This window comes from Melopsittacus undulatus, chromosome 1, assembly GCF_012275295.1.
Source record: "Melopsittacus undulatus isolate bMelUnd1 chromosome 1, bMelUnd1.mat.Z, whole genome shotgun sequence".
Taxonomy (NCBI): domain Eukaryota; kingdom Metazoa; phylum Chordata; class Aves; order Psittaciformes; family Psittaculidae; genus Melopsittacus; species Melopsittacus undulatus.
The window spans coordinates 71,036,076-71,060,995 of NC_047527.1; the positions used below are offsets into that span (position 1 = coordinate 71,036,076).

Sequence of the window (24,920 nt, forward strand, 5' to 3'; positions counted from 1 at the left end):
TTCTCTCAAATGCCTCTTTAAATACTTTGCATTTTGCACTGAATTTCAATTTCCCCAGATGACAGCAGAGACAACATTTTGATATAAAAAGATGCCAAAGTAGAAACCCATGGACATACCTTGAAATAAAGCAAAGGATTGTAACAGTAATAATAGCAGTAACAAAAGCATCCCATGGAAGATGATTATGTTGTGTCACAATCTGGATCTCCAGAACCTAGTGTCTACCAGTATAATGGCTAATGATACTTATTAGCAAAACAGCTATTCAGTAAATGCAGACTATTTATCAAAATAAATGAGAACATTAATTTCAGTTATAATAGAAAAAAAATTGCAAAAGAAGTAAAAACTGATCATTAGACAGAAGACTCTAAAACATAATCTATAAGAAAGTCACTTTGTTTAAAAGAATAAATGTGAGACAGTGATGACTTGGTTGCCTTTGGCTCACCTTTGGCTCTTTTAATATCCTTTTAATATCTTTTTAATGTCTTTTAATATCTTTTAATATCAGCAAAGCTGACTTTTCCACAGGTATGCAGATTATTCAGATAAGACATTACATTTTCTACTTTAGTCGTTCTCCTGACATAGGCATTTCAAATATTCCAGGACATTATGTTGGGTTTCTTTTTTTTTTTCCTTAGAGCAAATGGCTTCCATTTTGATGCTGAGTCATCACTGGTGGCAGTGATTAATCCAAACTCCAGTTTATGAGTACCCCATAATTAGCTGTTTCTTTCTGTATATGGAAATAAGAAGATGAAACTCCTTTTTTTCCCCTTCTTTTTCACATCACCCAATGACATTGTTAACTAAGTAGCCACTCAGAAATCAGACACTACACCATCAGTCTGCATAGTCTGTAGAACAGTCTGGGGCCAGAGTCTATTCCCTACCAGTTTAATTTCTCATTAATTCTGTTTTCCCCAAAACTCTGTGGAACTATGTTAAAAGTATTTTACCTCTCTTTCCAGAAAACCAACATATATACAATCACACTGTCTGTCAGTTTATGTTCCTATCTCAGGCAATTTTAGCATCTTCCTAGAACAGCCTACACTTTAGATTTAGAAAGTATTTTTCTGCATTTTGTTTTTTGCTTTTTCTTAGGTACCCATTGCATAAAATCCTTGTTTTCATAAGGTAGGAATGTTCCATTACAAGGAATCTTGAGAGACCTTGCAACATGTCTCATTACTCAAAGCAAAAAACTTTGCAGCTACAGCCATTCAGGTTTCATTTCAGCAAGGCATATACATATAGATGTTATTCTTTTAATAAGAATGAAGTATACATTTACAGTTAAACTCTTTGACTTGAAGCCAAATCCATCATTCAACTACTTCTAAAGTGTGTGTCCCAGATTCACTTATATCAATGCTATTGGAAAAGGTGAAATGTAGTAATAAAGGATGAAGGAACCTATGAGAAAAAATAACTATGAAGGATAAACAGTCCTCTTAGGATCCACAAGAAGTATAAATTATGATATTGTAATAGTAATAATTTGGAAAGAGTTCAGTAAACAGTGAATGCCATTTCAGAATCAAATTAAGCTGAATTCCATCGACAGGGAGGCTTCTAAATCACACAGGCTCCTCAGCACTTCTCTCAATAAACACTCCCATTTCTTTCCTTGTAAATTGATGAAGATAATCTAGATATTAAATCTGTAATGTAATTATTTAACTACTCAGTGTAATATGTAGCACTGATGTCATTTGGAGGCAATTTCATTATAAACCTTTTGTAAAATATTCTCAGACTTCTCAATGTACAGAAAAGAGCAGTCAATTTCTGATATAAAGGAAATGAATACAGCCACTTCAGGAGGGATATATTTTTCATATTGAAATGTTAGGGTCCTTTAGAGACTTTGCCCTGAAACTACCAGTAAGTTTTTCCTGACTTGAGTGATTGGTACTCTGGAATATTAAAACATAGGAAGACGTTTCTTTTTTTCAGAGGTAGTGAAAATAACAGTGCTTCTTGATATTTTTGCCTTTCTTTCAGGTTTAAGGGTTAACTTTTGTGTAGGAAGGTTATTTTCTTATTTGGAAGGAAGGTGCTGTAAGAAAATGCTTATCTGTAGGTGGAACTGAATTTTTCCTGTTGATATATAAAATGAAGTGATCATTTTGGTTCTTGTAGCTATCATTTAAAATGCACAGAATAGAGTGAGAATAGAATGGAGGTTGTTGAAAGCTGCAGATGTACAATCCAAGTAAGCAACTTCTCAGAGATTTTCACTGCTTTTATTCACCAGGACTTTTGTTGTGCATTTTGTGCTATGAGTATTTAATATACAAATCGTTGCTGCTCAAGTTAGATCTTAATAGATCTATTAGGGTAACATCAAGCTATAAAAAACATCTAACTTATAATAAATATTTTTTAAATATATATTCACATTTCTTCAGTCAACCAGGGGTAGTTGCCGCAAGTTAAGAACACTACATCCATCCGTTACCAGACCACACGAGCACTTACTGCAAAGAAGTTTAATCACATAGGGTGAAATCTAGACATAGAGTATAGAAGTACAACTTAACTGGCTCATATACATTGATGTCCAGGCTTTGGATTTATTTTAGTAATTCTTTTTGACCATTTCCCATGATTGTCAGGTTAAGACCTGTGAAGTCCCCAGATGGAACAGACACCACCTTTTAAAATTGCAATAACATCACCAAGGAAGTCCAGGATGGCAACACTTTTGTGTTTTCTAAGCTAGATGTTCCTGCAAAATAGTTATCTGTTTCATTTAACACAGCATATTACAGGAGAAGAAATGAAGCTTTGACAAGACAATAGATGTTCTTGCTTGTAACTCAGATTAGTTGCATACTGAATGAAAACTACTGAAACATGAATATAAAGTTTGGACTTTTTTCATTTAGTGTGTCTGTGTGTTGACATAATTATTACTTTGTAATATATATATAGGCCTAATATAATGTTGTTACAGTCTTTCCCTTTTTGATTTCTGGTTTCTTCTTCTTCTACCTCTGTAAACCCCAGCATTTGTGGAGGTGAGTCTGTCTTATACCTAGAGTAAAGCATAAACCAGGAAAATCTTGTTACTACCTTCTGGCAAAACATAGCTGATTCTCTCTAAAAGGGACACATTGGCCTTTGAACCTCAGTATAGTCACACCATGCAATAGCTGAAATCGTAAGGTATGCTTCTCAGTTTTACATTGTGCTGTAGTATGTTTGTCAGTTATTGTATATTGGATCCAGCTAAGGGCAGGGTGGTACAAGAGGGAAGCCTGAGTCTGGATCTGATGGCTCATCCCTACCAGTTTCTACCACTGCAACACGGAGAGATAAAGGCCAGCATCCATAAAGCCTCACCATGGCTGTGCAAGGTGTCTAGGAAGCCACAGCTCTTCCTACACAGCTTTGTACTGCAGTAATTTCAAGGCAACTTCTGTTGACTGCAAACAGTAGCATTGCTTCAGCTAGTCTCACATTCTGGTGTGAGTGTCTATCACCATAAAAAGATCCTCTGTGTCTGTTTCTTGTCTGTTTTTAAATATGCAATCGTGCAGTCATGCTGCCCGTTCCTGCTGAGCCTTACACTTAACTACTTGTAAGTACAGTACTGATATGGCTGTGAAAAAGCACTGAAAATGGCACAGGCTGTGCTCAGGAAATGCGCCAGTTTAAACACATTCAGTTTGCCTTCGCTTCTTGTGGAAATTTAATCCCTTCAATTTTAATTCTTAGATTTCTCAATTTGATGTCTTTCTTTTTTTTTATGCAGGGTGAAGAAAAGATCAGATTTAACAGGTGCCTTTAAATTAGAACCTCTGTACCTGCAGCATGACCATCAGGAGTCTGGTAACTTTTATAATTAAGTGATATTATTATTCTTTTGTTTGCAGATTGATATTTAATAGAAAGAAGGATTCAAGATGAAAACTGAAATTCTTAAGACTACCTATGTTGTTTAGGAGCCTATTTCCATCTTCAGAGTACCCTAGGGAATTAAGCTTATTAAAGTGCAAACACATGTCTGGTAAGATTTTAGTTAGTATAAAAAGTAATTGGGGGAAAGCCGTTTCATAAAGCATTATATTAATGCTTTTGTATTAGGATTTCCCCAGCTCCAGCCTCACCATTGACTCCTTGTAGGAGTGTTGAGAAGTTTATTCATGATCTTTTGGCAGTCAGATAAACATATTATTGGGTGCTGTGTGTTGAGTCCTTTAACCTGCCTTCCCCAACATACCTTCCTTCAGAACGGTTTCAAGATATGATTTGGTTTTAAAGTTTCTGTAGTCTACAACCTTTTTTCTTAGCTATGAGTGCAAGCTCGGATTCAGTTTCAAAAACTCATGTCAGGAGCAAACATTCCCTGAAACCACAGTGAACTGTGTTTAATATCTGTGCTCTATTTTGAGTGATAGTATCCTATCACTCTCGTATTCTTAGATTGACTGTAGAGGAGGCAGTAAATGCAGACTATCTATCTTGTAGAAAATGCTTGCGAAAGCTTGTCACAAAAGGCTTACAAAGAACTTATGAATCTTAGGCCCTGTACAAAGCTTCTTAATGAATTAGTGCTGCTCTTTGCATAAACCTAGCAACTGCAGACTGGAATTTGCCATCCTGATGCCCATTTTTACACATTCAGTTATTAATTGATTAATTGTGAAGCAGATCCAGCAGTGCAGTGTCAACATGTGGTGCAAGTTCCCTCACAATTTTCTCAAGAGGGTAAATCACATGCGGATGTTCCTACCATTTACTCTATCTGATCCAGGAACTGCTGGTGCTGATCTGTGTTCAGAAGCGTATCCTGAGTACTTTTATCTTCTCTCTGTTATGGCTATGAACTTACTGAAATTTAAATAAAAACCATCCAGAATTCCACCATTCATTAAAAAGCCCTAGGGAAAATAGATTCCTGTGCCTTAATCCTGAACTGGCAGAAATTCTGCATTTTATTCCTTTTCTACATTTGCAAGCAACACAAATATGGAGCAGTGCAATAAGCAGGAAAATGCAATAACTCTGGAGCTGAGCTTCACTCTCCAAAGGCTAGAATTGTTAAGAAAAGATTATTATTTTTTTTAATGAAAAATACACGTTACAGAAAATACCATTAGTCACCAGCTTTTGTTTAACATACATGAAAAACACCTCAGGAGAAAAAATCCAACCTTAACTAAATTGAATTTATGTTCCTGTGACAAGTGACAGTGCTGATACAAGAACTGTGGGTCTTCCAGATGTTAAATAACACTAGAAGCAAATCAAACCTCTCTTAAAACTAGGTGCTTTCAGTGAGGCCATTTTTCAGTTGATGGGAAAACTTTATCTGCTCAGTTGGATAAAAAGTTGTTCAGCCTTTGTCTTGCCTGCAGAAGCTGTGATAGCATGTAATGTGATCTGGACATAATGATTTCAAAGAGATCAACTGATGACTAGCAGTCTAGTGACACTAAATCTTTCTGTGCTCTATTCCCACTTGATATTTCCAAAGACCTGGACAACACTTTTCAAATGCAAATACCCATAGCTGAGCTGTTAAACCCAATCCACAGCTATGCCTTCAATAAACTTAGTCAAATTTGCAAAGGTGTAGGGCTGTTACAGTCCCTATTGTTCCCTATGGGATTTATGACATATTAGCGTAAGAAAATGACTTGTCTAGTGGAAGGTCTTATTTTTTTTTGAGTATGTCTCAGGTCTGAGAATTCCTGTAATGGTTTATAAGGCAAATGAAGCAGCATTTTGGAATTTGCTCATCTCTCACTCAAGAATTTAAATGAGCGGAAAAATATCTCTATCTGTGAGCAATTACTCTTAATAACCATATGGCAATTATGTGTGCCCCCTAGGGGAAAGTCTTTATTTTGTCATTAATTATAATTTTATGTGATTTGCATCATCACACCAGGAAGATTGTACTAGCTTGCCTGGCAACCCAGGATATAGGTCAAATCCTAATGGCAGTGTTGGAAGAATGCAGCTTTATACTCTATTGTGAATGCCATGTATGCTCCCACAATGGTTAAATACAGATGTAAGACCAAGGCTTGTAATCAAGGACTAATCATTGATTGCATTCTGCTTCACAGCTTGTGAAAGGCGTTGTTGTGGATCATTAGACATAGCCCCTTTCAGGAGCGTAGGATTATTTATCTGTCACCAGTTGCCTTACTCTCTTTGCTACCAGTCTTGCAGCTATCAAACAAAAATGGCTGCTACAATGCAGAAGAATATGAATGTTATTAAATTACCTCAATATGAAGCTGAGACACCCATGTTCACTTTGTGAAGTCTAGGAACAGGTTAATGATTGTTGGTTGTCATGTGTATTTTTTTTTTATCTGGCAAATAACCTAGTAACAGGTTAAAGAACCAAATGTCTTTACATTGCAGGGAGGAAACACCCTATTTTTTTCATATATTTTAGCTGTGTAGATGAGAAAACGTTTACAAGAGAGCTTGTAACATAGGAAATACAGTCTTTTTTAACTCCTAGAAAATATAAAGGCTAAGAATTATGTAAATGACCTAGACTGGACAAATTCAGAAGCTACAGTTCTATATAGAACCTTGTGGTTCATAATTCCACAAGCACTTTGACAGCACTTTCCCAGGGAATTTAAGCAAATACTTTCATATGAGGCTTATACTCCACTGCAGAATAAAAAAGCAGGGTAAGAAAGCTAAGCAGATGCTTCTACATTTTCCTAAAGAAATGCTTTAAATTTTATGTCAGTTTAATTTCTGTCACTGTCTTACTACAAGTAATTCAGTTTTATGTTACAATGTACTGTGAAGTCAGTTTAATTACCTTGTGCAAAGAAAAGGTAGATGCAACTTCTCTCTGTGTGCTTCTATAAAAGATAACTACTAATGCCCTCTACTTGCCTCCCTGGACTGCTCTGTGGCTTAGTCAATCACTACATCAAATGAGAAGCCATAAAAAAATGCAGACTATTATTCTCCAAACAGGATGAGATCAATTCCGAGTCAAATTTTCCAGTCACTTGTTAGACATGCTGAAGCATTAGCAACAAATATAAGAATGAGTTGAAAAGGCAGTTAGAAATGGATTATTTTAAAAAGCGTTAACAGTTCACTAGAGTAAAGGTGGTGACATTTCACAGCAGAAAATGAGAGATGAAGTGAGTCTGGGGATTCTGCAAACTGTTTAAAACACAGCCAGTAATAGCCGGTTCTTTTGGTACTTCTTTTCCTCATAAGAAGAAAACAAACACAGTACATCTCTCCCCAGTATCTGTGGTATAACAGAAAAAAAATTGTGTTTCTTCTCTGTTTAATTTGCTAATGGTATATTCTAACATGATAAGGAATGAAGCTTATTACAAGCATCTTCATTCAGCATGCAGCCAAATAACCTACTAGTTATTATGTGGTCCTGTTGACCCTGATGATGCTGAAGTCTGTAGAAAACATAAATGATAGCTAAGATACAGCTGTTTCTAGAACATTAGAATGAATGCTGGCTTTGTGTGTTGTGATGAAGCAATGTGAACATTTTTCCTTTAATTTCCAGGCCTTGTAACAGATTATCGGGTAAGTACAGCATCAATATAATAACTAATACTATTACTTGTATATACTGCTATTTTCGGGACTTCTATTTTCCATTACTATCGTAAAACCTATTCACTATCAAAACCTTATGTTTGTTTCCAGAAAGGATGCACCTTGCTAACTTTTTAATGTTCCTCAAGCTGAAACTTTAAACCTTATTTTTGAAATCTGTTTGAAGGCAGAAAACGCCTTGCATGTACAATATCTGTGTTTAGGCAGCAGAAAGAAAGGTCCTAAAAGGCTGTGACTTTTGCTTAAAATGGTGAATAATGCATTTTAAAAAAGATGCGTAAGTGTTTCAGTCTTTCACCAACAGAAAGTTACTTTGCAACGGAAGATGGGCCTGTCATTGTAGATGATAGCCCCACAACTGTAAACAAGCCACTGCACAAAAGCTTCTAAGGTAGATATTTTTCTAAAGCTTTTGAGGAGAATTCAGGATGGACAAAGGGAATTTGATTTGCCTTTTGACCATTCAATTCTGACACCAACCTCCTTTTCCAATTTTAATTTTTAAATTTTGAGTATTAAACTGTAGGCTAAGATATGGCAACATATTATGCTTCAAAATTGTTGTAGAATGTCCAGTTTCTGCAGTGGTGACTTGTAATGTGGGTGCCCTCCCTTCTCCCTGGCTTGCAGCACTGGCAGATCCCCTTGGGCAGGAGGTTCCGCTCGCTGAAGCTCTGGTTCGTGCTGAGGATGTATGGGGTCACAGGACTGCAGGAGCACATCCGCAAGGTGATTGGAATTTGCTTTCTTTGGTAACCTGTGGTGGGATGGCAAGGGTAAAGGAGCGGACTACCTACCTACTTTCCATAATTTATGGACACATCAGAAAGCCCAGGAAACTGCTTTTAGCCAGCTCAGATTATCAGGGTGTTGCTTGCTTGCCCCATGTAGTGTCACAATTTCATATCATGGCAGGCTCAAAAGTCATCCATTTTGTATTAAAATTTAGGGAAGACAAGTCTAGGAGTTTGGAATTTCTGTAATGTGGGACCATAGTTCCCTCTCAAGTTAAGCCAGAACACATCCATAATTTTATTGTGGAAAAACATGTTTATTCATTACGTCTTCATTTTATTAATGTGCATGCCATGCATTGATAGCATGTTTAGATTATGACTAAGGGATATAGTAACTTCTTGGGCATGTCTACCTCTGCTCCTTCTTTGTTTCCTGTTTAAAATACAACTTTTTAGAAAAAAGGGGAAAAAAAAAAGAAAAAAGAACATGTTCAATTTACAGTTTGTTAAGATTGCTGTAAGTACTAAGTTTATTCTTGATGTAAAAAGGAGGGTTTTTTTATCACTAAACCCCACATCTGGCGCCAGTCTAAATTACATATATATTTCCTCAGCAGCAGTAAAGTCAAATTCAAGCATACCTTTCATCTTTATGAAGTTTGGCGAAACTTCTAGTGAGGGGAGATCCATGACGTGGCTCTAAATATTTACAAAAATATCCATTAGCTAAGGGTCTGGTCTAGTATAGCAAACTTCCTGCAGACACACATTCCTTTCTATTGTGGTACTAAACAGATTAATTCCTAAGAAAGGCTTTTCCCACTGTTGTAAAACCACTGCATGAGAAAGTCTCTTTAAATTTGGAAAGGTTTTGGAGTGGAGGCACCTCTTTGCTTCTCATTACACTATAATTTTCAGCTGACTCGACATATATCAAAATTAGGTTTTTATCCTCAATCAGGCTTTCAGAAATAAATTTTGACAAGAGTGGTGATCTTGATGTTCTGTCATCCTTGTGGCAATCTGATATATACCCTTTTGATGAAAAATTGATGCAAGATTTCTCAGCACTTCACTAGGCTACCATTACAGTTTCTAGTGGGATTCTCTCTCAAGTTAGATTCCTGGAGACTGCAATTATTTCAGTGTGATGCCAAGTCTTTAAGTAGGGCTTAATCTCTCACTGGGTTGGAACCCTCATATCAATTACATGGCCTTTTATCAGGCTGGTTTCCACAGGTCAGTATTTACATTCAGTAAGTTCCCTCTTTCCCTGTTTCCCAGACATTTCCCTGACTGTCCAGCCAAAAAGTGCTTGTTTTCTTAGAATTATAGCTGAAGACCAGGTTTTTGTATGTTCTGTGACAACACAGCTCAGGAAGGCGAAGCAAATCAGTCTTTTTCTGAAGTAAAACCCTAATATGTTCCTTTATTTGTAACAGTAACTCAGACAGGTAGGTTTCCAAGGGCTTGTTGAATTAAGTGCGTATGCTTAATATTTCATTAAGGGCTAAACTGTTCCCTGGTATACAGAGAAAAATAAGTTACGACCTTATGTTTGCAACTTCGAAGAGCAAGAGGGGTAATTAAGTGCAGAATTTGGCTCAAAGTACACAGCTGTCAAAATGGAATCATTAAGTTAGCTTCTCCTCACCAGCCACCTCTCTCCCCAGATTTCAGTGGGTTCCAGAGCAGCTTTTTCTCTTTTCTTAAACAAAGTAACTTCTATCTCTAGCAATTCTCTGTTTAAGCTAAATTTCAAGAAATGCTTGCAGTTTGTTTGCTCCCTGCTCTAGCAGAATTCAAGATCTCTTGGGAGTTCACAGACATGTTGGTAAAGTTCTATCCATAGCTGCAAAATAACAATTATAAATAAATGTGTTTCACATCTTGCACATTTTTCTCTCTTCTCCAGAATTATTGTGGGTTCCAGTTATATTGTGATGACTTTTCTTTTGGCAGTGTGGTAATGAAGTATGTGAACCAGCCTGATGCTGGTTTATATTTTCAGATCTATAGGCAAGTTTCCAAATGAAAAGTAATTTGGAATGTAACTTCACTTGTTAACTGAACTTTATCATTGCTTATCCCAGTGCTTGGCCTTGGAAAGTTGCTTTCTTTTAAATATGTTGTAGCATCTTGCAAGTAACAGCTTTTATATTCCCACTGTGGGCAAAGGCAGCCCTGAAAAGCATAGCTGGTACTGTATCTTGTGCACTTGTGTAGCTGTGTGTTTTAAGGGAACCCATGTAGTTGCCAGAATTATTTCTAAAGCTGCATTTTCTTACAGTGGGTGATAGAGTGGCCATAGGTAGACTAAGAGACCTAGGAGCCTTGGCAGAAGCAGTTATTGCAACCTTCCAGTGGAGGGCAGAGAGGCTGGAGCTGGGAAGTGGGAAGAATTGCTCTCTCTGTGGTGTTATTAAGGAGCTGCTCCAGGGAAAAGGCAACAGAGTCAGGCAGAAGAGTGGAGATTTGAAACAGCTCCTTGGGCTGAGGAAGGGGCTGCCTACATCTGGGATGCAGCATGCAGTCATACACCACGCAGGTTTCATACATCAACATACCTGTATGTGAGACATGTTGTTTCTGTCCATACTATACAACAGTAACTAAGGCATGTGTGTTCAGATACAGGCCTGGGCTTTATTGAGAGATTCTGGACCTAGGGTTTCAGTTCTGTTCTGAGTTTATGAAATTCCCAAAAAAGACATTTCTGCTTCTAAGTCCTAGAAAACTGTGTTTATGGACTTTGAGTAAGGATTCTTTTGTGGTGCCAGGTGTTACTTGCAAAGTGATTTGAGATTTCCAATAGTGATAAGCTTCTAACATGACATAGAGGGAAAAATACTGCATAACCTTCAGAAGCCAGCCTATTTGCTGTGTGATTAACAAGATCCTATATGGAGGACCAAAGATATCTGCAACTGTCTCTTCACAAACTTTTTTTTCTCTGGATGTAAACTGCCACAAACCCCTATTTGTCTCTCTTTTCTTAAATTTTATTTTTTCCTAGGATGTTTCAAGATGTTTGTTGTGTTTGCAGCCTTAAGGTCTGCATCAAAATGATGTGATAACCACTGCAACCTGGCATTTGATTGTACTGAGGAAGGCATTTGGGAACTAAAATACTCCTGGGAGATGAGAATGTGTGACTTGGATTTAGATACAGTTACTTTTTTTATTTTCCAAACCTTCCAGTTATGCACTCTTTTCCCACACAGCTTACTGCAAAGTATAGGTCTTAAAGCAGTGGTAAAGGAGAGGAGGACAGTCATCTCTTAAGGGTGTGGGGAGACAAAAATATAAAATTTGTCAGTAAGTCAGAGGAGATGTACAGAGAGAGCAAACCCAACAACAGTAACAGTCTTCTGGATCAATTCCAAACACCCAGAGTCAGTATAAATGTGAAACCCAAATGGCCCATTTGCAAACTGCTTGACCGGCCATTATTCCTTTGTTGCTTTAAGTCTTCTCAAAGAGCTCAGAAGTCATTTGAGAAATTAGAAGTTTTGTATGTGATCCCCATGAATATTCCAGCTCAGATGAATCCTCCATAGGATCAGAAGAAATCAGTTCACTGTGTCCGTCTTTCTTTGCTGAGGATAATGGATTCCATTAAAAATTAGCAGCAGAGACCAAGAAACTGCAGAACAGCAATGCAGTGTTTCAGCTGGGGACTGGCACACTCAAGTGGCCGTTGAGAAGACTCTTTTGACAGCATTTTCCTTCAGAGTGTAATGGGATGCAAGTGAAGGCAGGCAGAGGTTAAAATCTATAGGAGGAAAAGAATGAAAATACCAAGGCTAGGCAGGTATGCTTATTTGCACAGCCATATTAATGTACCCTGACACTTCAGGGAAGCTCAGTCAAAAACTATTTTAGCTCTTGAAGGCTTTGCCAAAAAATCAAAATTCATTTTATACACCTCAATGCAGAAGTAGTTATAGTTATATTCACGCATATCAATACACAGATTTTTTTTTTTAATAGGGGCCACACCTTAACACCTCACAAGTTTACTGCTCCTATTAGTGATTATGTAAGACACTTCCTTTAATCCTGAATAACCAAATGACTTAGATCCCTTTCTTGTTTCCCTTCTCACTGTAGAAGAGCAATAATTATCTACCTGAGCTAGTGATACGCAAAAATTCCACACAAGCTTCTTTTGTTCAGTCTGCTAAATTTCACTGTGAAAAGAAGGGCTTGTATTCTGTTCCTATATACCAAGACTTTTCAGGCCACTAACGAAGTCCTTGTGATTACACTTCGGGAACTCACAGGATAAAAAGATCGTCTTGCTAGAAACAGCATGTGAGTTGGTTTGTGATGGCAGATGTGATACTTCAGAGCCCCTCTTACAGAGTTTGAGCTTCCAGGCTTAACAATGTTTATTGGGTTTAATTACTTTTCCTTGCAACAGTCTTTGTAAAAGCAATTCAGGATAACAGGTGATGGGTCAAAGGTGCAGGACCTTCAGTAGTTGTGTTAAGCAAAGTTTGCCCAGGGGAGGGGTGGAGTCAGCATTCCTGGAAGTATTTGAAAGACACATAGATGTGGCACTCAGGGTCATGATTGGTGGGCTTGGCAGTGTTACCTTAACGGCTGAGGCTGACAATATAAAGGGTCATTTCCAGCCTAAATGATTCCATGAGTGAAACAGATGAAACTTCAGTTTTAGCTCCACTTTCTCGCGTTCCAGTTCTGTAAAATCTAAAAGACTTGGTGCCCCCCAGTGGCTTTACAAATTATTGCTACATATTCAAGGATAAAATTACTTGCATCAAGACATGACTCCAAAATACTTCCAGAATTCTGATCTGTGTTTTACTGAATACTGTCCATTTTTCCTTGCTTCTATTTCTTTAAAATTCCTTAAAAATTCTTTGGTGCAAAAAGTGGGCATAGATACCTGCTATAAAATATACAGCATGGGTCTGGAGTTTTCTTTTACAAACTACCTGAAGTAAGCCAAATCTTTTTTTTTTTTTTTGTTTTATTTCATTGCTACCCAGGTGAATTTTGGTTAAATTCAGTTTGTGATTACATTCAGATGAACAGCTGTGAAATTCTCCTCTCGTTAAACATGAGGGGTTTTATGTCTTTGATTTCCAAGGCGTAGTGTATGCAGTGTGAAATTTTGCAGAGCTGTGTAGCAGACATCAGTTTGGTTAAGGCTATAGAACATGAGGATAGGAGGAGACAGTAAAAGATCGCTGCAACACGTATGCATATTTCACATACTTTTCAATGCACATATGCATACAAGCATCTGTATGTATACAGATACTTCTGGTCACTTTTCATAGCTGTAAACTCATGCTGCTTATATTAGCAGAACATTCAAATGCCTTGGAAAGGATTGGGCATTTTACTGGTCTCAACTCAAAGAGCTTTCAGTCTAATTTTAGAGGGAGATGATAAATGAATGTAACAAATAGCAGGGAGGAAGTGGTAACAACAGTAAGACTCTGGTTGCGTAGGGTACCAGTATGCCCAGTGTACAATTTTGAAGCAATGATTCAATATAAACAATGTTTTTCTATTTTAAGAAGTTAGGAAGTATCACAATGCTATGATTAAGACTGCAAAATATTGTTTGGGTTTTGTCCTTTCTTCCTTTCTCTCTTTTGTTCTCTTTCTTTCTCTTTTGTTCTCTTTCTTTCTCTCTCTTTCTCTCTTTCTTTCTCTCTCTTTCTCTCCTTCTTTCTCACTTTCTCACTTTCTTTCTTACTTTCTTTTCTGTAAGTTCTGTTTTTGCCTTGTTCTCACCCTTTTGAAAAAAGTTCCTGTGAGCTGAAACATCCCACATCTAACCTTGGCTCAAAGCGAAATGTTTAATTTTTGTTTGATAACTGTCCTTGAACTTGAAAAAAGGCAAAGTGTGAAAGCAAGAAAAGACATGGGCTTAGTTGTTTATTTTTCCAAAATGATTTGCTCTCAGAAATGTATAAAAGCTAAGGAACTTTTAAACATCTTTTTAGGTGTTGCTGATAATTTTTGGTGTAGGCTGGCATGAAGACAAACTGTAATTCTAACAGCTTTACTGTTGTCTTATTATTATTATTTTTAGAGTAGTGAGCTGATAGAGTAGTGAGTAAAGTGAGCTTTTAGAGTAGTGAGTAGACTGATGACAGCAGAGAGAGGGGGACTGGGTAAGGTACTGCAGGTACCTGATGAGGACAGGGGTCCTTTTTTCCTAAGTGCTTTTGTATTAATTTTCTGTTTGGAAGAAAGTAAAACGCGGTATGAGAATGCAAGCATCACTGACTGAGTGTTAGGATTTCCCAGTTGGTTGTTAGTATGCCTGTTGATATTTTTTCCTATTTGCTTGATTTTGGAAAAGCACCAGTTTCTTGTGCTTCGAAATAATGGCTCTGGCTTCATGTCCAATGTCATTCTTTTTTTATCCAGTAATTGTAAACAGATTGGCTGAGATTTGCTGTCTATTTTTTTGTTTATGCTGCCATGACCTTTCTTTTCAACTGAACCTGAGCACCCAGGTCAGAAGATGAGCAAGCTCTCCCGTCTTCCTAGTTATTCTCATATTAATTTAGAAAATGTCTCTTTCCAGCTCATTTTGCACTGGAATTTTGATAATTTTCTCTGTATGTCTGTATATCTCTCCCTTTCCCCATAACTTTTGGATTCTTTAGATATTTCCAGCCAAAACTAACAGTGGTAGAAAACCTAAAGAAGAATTATTACAATTATTTGCTATCAATATGGGATCATATAAAACCGTGCTGAAATGTTTCATTAAGAAACAGACTAGTACTGCCTAAGATAGACTGAGCTACTAATGTGGTAACGACTCAATCTGGTCTTTGAAAGTCATAAATGGGACATAAGTTAACATAAACAGATGGCAATATGTGAGTACTATCATATATGAGAAGAATGAAGAGAGAAAAGAGATTAGGGATGGAAACAATTTAGCACATCTTTTTTCTTAATGAATCAGATTTCTACAATGTAGATACTGTCTTTCTCTTCTCAGCATGTCAGGCTGTCGCATCAATTTGAACATTTAGTCCGTCAAGATGAAAGATTTGAGATCTGTGCTGAAGTTATCTTGGGACTAGTCTGTTTTCGGCTGAAGGTAAGAAAGCTGAGACCTACTTCTTCTGTCATGTTTTATAGCAGTAACCAAAGTAACCTCAATCGAACATAATCTTTGTAGTTAATATACTTTATGATTTTTTAAAGAAAATGAAGAAAGTTCATGTAGGTCAAAGCACATTAAAGAAAGAAGCTTAAAACAATTTTCTTAAAAATGACTCAAATGCTTAAGAGAAATTCGAGCATATTAGGGTACGGAAGTACACAGTCAAGGCAAACAAATGGGCTACCCAGTCGTACAAAATGACCATTATGTTCTATGCTTGATGGACTTTGATGAAGAGGATCATTTTAAAGTATTTCCCAAGACATTTGTATATGATGTGTGAGTGTCTGTGTGTGTATTACATTTTCTTGTCAAGTTAATTTCATATGTGTGTATATTTGATGTCCTTTAAAAAATAACAAAAATTATATATATATATAATTACTATGATGGATGAAGATTAGAATAGTAAACCTTGTTTTGTTTTATTTTTTAAAGGATACACTTTCATTTAGAAAAACTTACAGTCAGACTGGCAAATTGGAGCCAGATACAAGTAAGAGCAGGTTCCATGGGAACCAGCTTCCCAACTGCTCTTGGCCTTGGTCTGCTTCTTTTTTTTCTGTGCGGAACATGATCCTTTTGCCCTTTTCAGCCTTTCATTCCCCAAAATCTCTGTAAGAGCCAAGTTCATTGATGTAGAGACCTTACCCAACAGAAACCTGAAAACTCACTCTGCACTCAGAGCATAAGAGCTGCAGTAGCTGGGAGGGCTCACTTGTTCAATCAGACATTAAAAAGGGATCAGTATCTTATTTTAGGTAAAGAACACATTTAATAGAGGAGCTTGCAACTAAAGCCTCTATAAAGGACTGGATTGTGACACTGAATCTGAACACTAAGCAATAATAATAACAGCACTGGTGTTTTCCAGTTCATATGATACCTAAATGAGCTTTTTGCTTCTCTGAAGACTCACAAGCACATCTTGGCTCCTTCTGGCCAGTGTGATATTACTACTTTTCACCAATTCTTTTCTCAGTCATTCAGTTGCCACAGTTACCTGAATTTGATGCTGTTGGCTGAAGGAGCCAACAGATCTTTAGTAATAAGGTAATGGTGAATTCATCTGGAATAGAAAAATGGTTTTGTCTGAATTTACGTTGTTTAAAATAAAAAGAAAAGAAAGCAAACATCTGTTGCTAGATAATCAGAGATATTACAGAACATGGAGGCTTCCTAGTAAGAGGAAACATGAATATAATTTCTTTCCTAATAGGAACTTTTAAAAGATTTTGAGGAATAGGTTCTGAGGTTTTTATTGCTCAGTACCAAGATGTTGGTTGTAGTCTGCTCTCTCACATGGAACAGCAAATGCTAATTTTGCAGATCCAGAGACAGCTGTTAGTGCTCTGCATTTACTTTAAAGGAACAGTCCTGGTGAAACAGAGCATAGCAACACAGAAGTTGTCACTTTTGATCAGACCAGTAGTTCATCTACATTTGCTGTCCTGTCCCTGATGATCCAGAGGAAGAAATCAGATCTACAGGGAAAGACAATTTTGCAATAGGAGATAAATATTGGGTACCTAGCTAAGAAACTTTTTGACAAGTTTCTGCTGAAAACCAGTGTTAAAACAGCAGTGTTTTCATTGCTTGCTATACTAGTCCAAAAAGAAAAAAAAAAACAAAACCAACCCAAGCTTTTAAATGAGATTATAATTATTTTTCGCAGCTTTGCTTTCTAAATCACTCTTTAAAAAATGTTCCTGTGATTTCTATATTTCTTATTAAAATGCATCTTCATCTAGAAGTAGGATACTTGTAACTTGAATTACAGGAGGACTAAGAACTGTAATTCACAGCTGTGAAAGTATGAGATGTTTTTCCTGCCTTTGTTCCTGAGAAACCTTTTTTATTTATATTTATTTTTTTGCTTAGCTGTAACTTAATTTTTTGCCTTTTGCACTGTTGCACAGAGGCACTCGTAATCTGACTTTACAACCATTTCATCAAATGTATCACGCCAAAGGGTTAATTTTTGGCCTCCTTGTCAAGTCTGCAGATGAATGCAAGTCAAGCTAGTCATTACTCCAAGGGAGTGAGAATACTGTCTTATTGAAGCTGACAGACTCAATCAGAGCTGGCTTCTCAAAGCTCTGGGAGAGGATTAGTCACTACTAACTTCAATTTGACGTGACAGCCGAGTGTCAGAGCAGCCCCTAGGTGCAGCTGTGAGAGTAGAACAGAAGAAAGATATATAAATCTTCCTCCTGTCTCCCCTCACCCCTGCCAAAGGCACAAACTTAATATCATATAACTGCCTGTATTGCCTAAAAGTTAGTGCTGCACATTTTCTATTAAAGGCAAAGACCATCATTTTAATGATGAAATACTTTTGGTAAGAAAACAGGATATCATTGTCACCAGTTACATACCCATAATGGGTGGGGACCTGCAAAACACCAAAGTTGGTCGTTTTCTTAGTTAGGAACATTCCAGTTGTATGAAGAAGATTAAGGCTAAGCTACGAATTTCAGGCTCTCATCCAAATTCCCTGACAACTTGTGCTAAGGCAGAACAAGGTTTTGACTTGGGTTCAGCTCTAATATGATCCAAAAACATCAGAATAATACATTTATCCTCGGTGCCAAAAGAAAGCTGTGTCTGCCTTATGCTTTGGTTTTATATGGAAAAGGCTAAGCAGGCAAGTCATAACTGCATAGATTTGAGAGAACATGTTTTCTGATAGATACTTTTGAGATGACCTGTGCTGTTACAGGAACAAAAGTGCTGCTGAAGAGATGTATTTGTCCAATTGTTACCCTTTTACTGCAGTCAGTGTTCAGTAAGGGAGCTCTGCAGTAAAAGCACAGGTGCTCCTTGAATCTCCTGCAATTCTGTTACCAGCAATGTAATGGAAAGAATAAAGGCTGTACAGCAGCTGAGATACTACCCCAAATAATAAAATTATAGCACTCAAGATCAACACAGTATATCTTAAGCTATTACAGTAATAACAGCTCTTGCCCAGCTTTTGCCCAGCAAAGCTGAAGCCATCTCTTAGTCTGCTAATATAGAAGTTAGACAGATGGGTTCCTTTATTTTGGGTAACAAAGTGTCAGAGATATGCAGCTAACATTTCATCCTGTGTTGCTGAATCAGACAAAAATCCCAAGATTTTTAAGATCCCGTCTTCCATTGTTTTCATTTAAAGTGATTTACTACTGGTTTTGAAAAATCTGATGACAACTTTAGTTTTATTCTCAAATGCTGACGGACATAAACTGGGAAAACCACTGATTCAACATTAGCTGAACTGCAAAAAAAGCCAACACTCCTCTGTACAGTCCTATTTCTTTTGAGATTTGATATTAAAAGCATACAGCTGCTTTAAAATAAATCCCCACATTCACTATTTGAGCAGAAGGAGAATGAAGTACACTAGAAGGAGATAAAATCCAATACTGCATGCATACCCTCTGACCTTCTGCAAGATATTTAACATTTATATCTTAGTTTCCTGGAATGTGAAAGACTCTTTACTTCCAGTGGGAGGGTCAGTTTACCATATATCTAAAATCTACTGCCCCTCAAAACCTTCTCTCTGTAGGTCTCTGTGGTGGACACTTGCTATAGAACTCAAGGCAAATACTTAGGATTTCTACTGTTAGTATTAAACTTACTTATGCCAGGGATACATTCCTGTAACTATTTCTTAATTAAGTGTAGTATTTCAATCTTCATATTCAAAAGACTCTCTCACAGCAGCCATGCTTAAGTGAAGACTGGAGGGTTTGCTTTATGAATATATAACTCATTGCAAAAGTTCCTCCCATGTTTGATAAGATCTAAGAAAAGCATAATGAAATAGATGTAATAACAAATGCTTTTACATGAAGCTACAGAGCTCATGACCTTAGTTCACAAAAAAGCAGTCAGCTATCACAAATGCCCCAGTGTGAACACTGCTTCTAAACCCCAGTTAATCCATAAATCTCTTGTGACTGAAAAAATATCTCTTGCGCCGTCATCTTTTTGTAATCCTTTGATGGCAAAGCACTGAAAGATGAGAAAGTGGCTGTGTGTTACTGGTGGTACTTGGGTTTGGCTGGTTGGTGGGATTTATATATTCCAAGCTTGCTTCTGAAATTCATCATTATATCTACTGAATTACAATGATTTCAGGGCTCAAATGAACTAAATGAGGCTCTTCTTAAAAACATAAATGAGGCCAAGAAGATTCATCTGGTCCCATGCCACCTGCGAGAGAAGTTTGTGCTACGTTTTGCTGTTTGTTCACGCATGGTGGAATCCACCCACATCAAGTTTGCCTGGCAGCACATCTCACAGCTGGCAACCGATCTTTTGAAAACATGGGAGCAAAACCATCAGCAGCAGTGAAGTAGCAGTGGGGAGGAGGTAATTAGCTGGCTTTCTCTGTGTGGCCAAGTTTTATTTTAGGGGCAGGTGGGAAAGTCAGGATATGAGGGGAGAAAAAAAAAGAAACCAAAGTCTGTTGTTATATACCCCAGCTGCAGTAGCAAAATCCTTGCCAGCAAGTTGTGTTGTAACCTTAATCATTCCTTCTCTGTACTGTGTTTTTATCTTGCCTGTTTCCAGGGTGCAGATAGCCATGGAGGCTCTAGCTGTCATTTCCCACCAGTTTGTAATCAGAAGCGCTTATTGAACCAGGCGGTGGAAATGGGTTAGTGCTCCCTCTGTTGTCCCCATTAACCTTTAGCACACCCACTCCTTGCTTCACAGATGAAACTGTGAGGTGTCATCAATTCATTTAACATTGCTGTGACTTCAGAAAGAATCCAAGTTGGGGAAAATTCAGTAACCTGAATCTACCACTGTTCAGGTCCAATTTAAACAGGCTTGCGTAAATGCTGTTGTCTTGATTTGGGGCACTGTCACGTCATGACATGCTGTTTGCTGCAGTACTTTTGTAAATAAAGTTTGCACTTCAAAACTTTCTGCATTACACAGCCAGATCAAGGGAGGGTGAGTACTAAATGAGCACTAACTGTCCTTATGGCAGGGTACCCACTTTCTCCTAAAGGGTTTGCTTTTAAAAAAGCCATTTTGTCAAATCTGGCAGCTGGTTTTCACTGTGATCATGCATAATAAGACCTCCTAAAAGCTCCTTCCTAAGAGTATTGTCAAAAGCCATGTGCTACCTGGTATTCTGTATTTTAAACAACATTATTATAAGCAGTGATTATTTGAAAATAATCTGTGTTCTGTGAAATAGAGTGATTTCTTCTTATGGCTACCATTCTGCTTACTTCATTGTGTAATAAATCTTTGACAAAATATGCTAAGAAATGCAATGAAAAAATGGTTCTAGGTAACAAACAAGACAGCAAATTACAATAAAAATAGAAATGAAGAGAACTAACCTTAAAAATATGATGTGATGACCCACCAGTGGTTTTCTTCCATTAACAGCGACGCATGGAATATGAAAATATTGGAAAACAATTAACCTTCATAGAAAGTCAAATAATGTGTACTTGACACCATTGCTATGTCATACTGTTGAAGGCAGGTACAGTAAAGAGGTGAAATGAAAGTCAGAAACTATATCTGACTTTAATAAGTATTTCTGTCATTTAGAAAATATAAATTCCAGGCAGTTATTTCTAACTAAGTAAGATCAAAATAAATAGCTACTCCAAGAAACGGAAACTACAGGATTCATTTCTACATTTGCATTTGTCTTAATCTTTTCCTTTTACTGTTCATATTAACTTCTAAAGCACCTTGAACGACTTGCACAATTATTCAGCTTTCTTCCTCTGTTCCTTGCAAATATAATTCCTACATATGGGAAGATGCAGGTAGACCATGAAACATGCACCGAGGCAGTTAATTTGGCACACAGTCTGCTTCAACCTACTGTCTCTCCAGAAGGAATTAAAGGAGTTGATTATGGATCTGGTGACTCCTAATCACCCCACTTCTGCTGTGCAAAGTGGGGAAGGATTCGTGTTAACATACGTGCAAGTGGTATGTGAGAGACATGCATGAATCCTGACAGTAAGGAAAAGTAGACCAACCTCTGCACTTCCAAAAGGTCAGGCTATGTGCTCAGGGTAGATAGTGACATGCTATCTGTCTGTAGGGCTCGCCAGAGCCTGCAATATCCACCCAGATGGAAAAGCTGGTTACTATTTTTTTAAGGAATTGCTTTCACAGGTAACAGATGAAGCAAGGGATGACAAATGAATCTGGCAAAAGCCTGTAATATTTGAGCAGGTGACTGAGCCATTCCACCAGGCACTGCTCTCAGCTGCAGGATCAGAAATTCTGATAGCATCATTCTCATTAGCAGAACCAATATGAAATTAAGCATTTCTGTAGTGGCAAAATGCAATAGATTGGTAGACTGAAAACAGCAGAAAATGCTAGCAGTTGTTTTGTTTCTCTGTTATCAGGTTTTTTTAAAACAGCATTATTCAGTTCTTCTGACTTAGGAAATTATGTTCATCCATAGCCCATATGGTACACACTGGTACAATTTTACAGCTTTTACACTATGACAACACTAGAATCTAGGAGCCAGAGAAGAATTACACCTTCATTATGAGACAGACCAATGTTTTGTGTGTGAAATATCTAACCAGGTCTGTCCACGAACATAAAAGAGATCACATTCTGATCAAAGCTATCATAGACTGAATCCAGGATAATTCCATTTAAATTAAATGGAGCTGCTTTGGGCTTACATGACAATAATTGAAATTAAAATTCTAACTAATAAGTATTGGAAAAGAAATGCATAAGGTAAGGCAACACTAGCTGAACACAAGAAGATTTTGGTGGAAATCCTCTCCATGGAAACTAGAGCAGAGGTGGATGATGCACGCCTGGGTGAGCCTCAGACTGCTGTAGAACCAGGATGCAGGCAGGATCCACATCCAAACCCGGAGGTGATAAATGTTCCCAACAGCCCAGAATTAGATGTCTAGGTCTCTCTAGACTTTTGTGGGAAAATGTTGCCAAAACCTGACATTCAATTAAACATTTTTCAGATTACAGTATCAGTTTTAGAAGGGGCTGTTGTCCAAAGACCAGAACTTCTGGCAAAGAATTTAGGATAAGCGTTAATTTAAATATTATAAATACATTAAATGATATTTTATTTTTGTTTTTAAGGAAGTGGTGTAAGTAAATTTTCCAAGAAACTTCAGTGACAAGACCCATAGAATTACATTTTCCCCATGGCCAGCCCAGTACAGAAATCTGAAGTTCACAGTTCTAGTTTTTCTGAGGTAATTTGAATATGTAATTGGTGAAGGGCTTTTTAGGATTGAATCTCACATACCCTCTTTTCCCCACCTGGCAATTCCTTTGCAGACTATAAACATTAGGTCATCTGAGAATGAAATCTGGTCTATGTTATAAACTCCAGAACAAAAGTGTTGAAAAGAACATTCTGAAAGAACATAACTGCTGTTCTATTCTGTAGCTTTGCAACATACCTGTGAGTGAGAAGTACTGTATTTATGAAGAGTTAATACGTGAACCTGGATTTATTGTGCCTTGTGTGCAAAAGCTAATGCCGTCTGTGCTGATTAATACTGTTTGATGTTAAAAATAACTAGTAAATCTCAGAGCTGTGCTTTAAGTAGAATATTCACATCTCAAGGGAGAGAGTGCGGCTGCTGGAGAAGGGTGGGGGGAAGTTACTCCTCAGTAAACATACATTTGGGTTTTTTTCAAACTATTAGGGTGCTAGTACCATACTTACATTCTTAGTAATAACAAAAAATTATATTTTATTACTGATGGTGAGATATTGAAAAGATGTATTTATGAAAATGTTGCTAATATATTATACTCTGAAAAGCATTATACTTGTTTAATTTCCAATATTGTCTTGCCTTTACATATAAGATTCTGCTCATGGTTATTGTTTTGTTGCTGTCTCCTCTAAGGATACCATATTTATGAGCAGTACTTACATTGAACTTGCCTTACAACAGCGGTCTAAACTTTGAGATGTGTGAACTTAAATTGCTCAAAAATGGGAGCAAATAAGAAATGAAACTGAGAACCCCGAAGACCAGGGTGGTGGAGGCAGTTTAAATAACCATTGGTGGCCAAAATCCACACAGCATATGTACAATCTGTATGACCCAAGTGGAATAATAATCAAATGTTTAGTGATTTTTTATTATAATCTGCTGAGTTGCTTTAAATCTGTATCCAGGGCTTACTTGAATGGACATATAGGTTTTAATTGGCAGCATTAATAAACGGAAACAAAACTACAACTATTGTCTGTCTTTGTTCTTTCCGATTTTATTCATGCCATATGCACTGTGAGGGGTCCAACTTCCTCACTGAGTGGGGGGAAATCAGTGCCCTGATTTTCACCATAAGTGCCATTTTCTCATTGTCTCAGTGCCTGGCCAAACCAGAATCCTACAGCTGGATGTGCCACTGGAGCCAGCTGTCCAGCTTTGGCTTTGGTTTCCAGTCTAGGCACCACCAGGTAGGACAAGGCAGCAGCCCATTCCACTAGACCTGCCTACCCACAGCCTGTGTTCCTTAGGGGAGCTGAGCTGTGGGCTTGTTGTGGTTTAAACCAAGTCCGCACAGCTCGTTCACTCACTCCCCCCCCCCTTTGCTCCCCCGACTCTCCGAGAGTTAGGAAGGAGAATCCAAAGAATGTAGCCCCCACAGATTGAGATAAGAACGGTTTAATAGCTAAGGCATAACACAAATCACTACTGACACTACTACTACAAATAATAATGATAAAGCAAACAACAAGTGAAGAGAATACAACACCTCACCAGCCACTGACCCATAACTCACCCCACCCTGCCAGACCAAGCACCGACCGATACCTCCTCCACCCCTCCAGAGCTCCAGCCCTTCCGGGTCTCTCCCGGTTACCTCCTGGGCATGACGTGCTATGGTATGGAATACCTCATTGGCTAGCCTGGGTCAGGTGTCCTGTCTCTGCTTCCTCCCGGCCTCTCCTCCCTGGCAGAGCATGAGGCTCAGAAAAGGTCTTGGACAAACCAAATATTTGAGCAGTAACTCAAAACATACTTGCTATCAGCAACTGTTCTCAGCCCGAAAGTCAAAACACAGCACTGCACCAGCTACCAAGAAGGAGAAAAATGACTGCTACTGCTCAAACCAGAACACGGCTTCTTCCCTCCTTGCCTCTGCACAGCTCAAGAGAAATGGGGTGAGCACACTTTGGGGGAACTGAGATAGCAGCAGTGTTACCAGCTACAGACGTTAGCCCAATTTGGTCTCAGATGATAGCTTGCTAGTAATGCAGACAGTTTAAAATGCTGTTTGCACTAATGGTATTACAAGCTTGATGTAGAACAAAAACCTGACAGTAACAAAAGGAATGTTTCTCACGGGAAATTAAATGCTCACCCACACAGAAGCGACTGTGTTAATACCAGAGGTGTAACTGCAGCGCAGCATGCCAA

The 24,920-nt window shown here is 37.8% G+C and overlaps 1 protein-coding gene across 2 annotated transcripts in view; it reads left to right on the forward strand.

The window, feature by feature from the left end:
* DDC (dopa decarboxylase) overlaps positions 1-23,719 on the forward strand; it is a 64,207-nt gene extending 40,488 nt beyond the window's left edge. For both annotated transcript variants that reach the window (XM_034068209.1, XM_031052958.2), the window contains 5 exons: positions 3,776-3,852; positions 7,547-7,566; positions 8,230-8,328; positions 15,340-15,441; positions 19,636-23,719. In XM_034068209.1, coding sequence (XP_033924100.1) covers positions 3,776-3,852; positions 7,547-7,566; positions 8,230-8,328; positions 15,340-15,441; positions 19,636-19,851 — 514 coding nt within the window. In that variant the 3' untranslated portion in view covers positions 19,852-23,719. The remainder of the gene's footprint in view (positions 1-3,775; positions 3,853-7,546; positions 7,567-8,229; positions 8,329-15,339; positions 15,442-19,635) is intronic.
* The last annotated feature ends 1,201 nt before the right edge of the window (positions 23,720-24,920 follow it).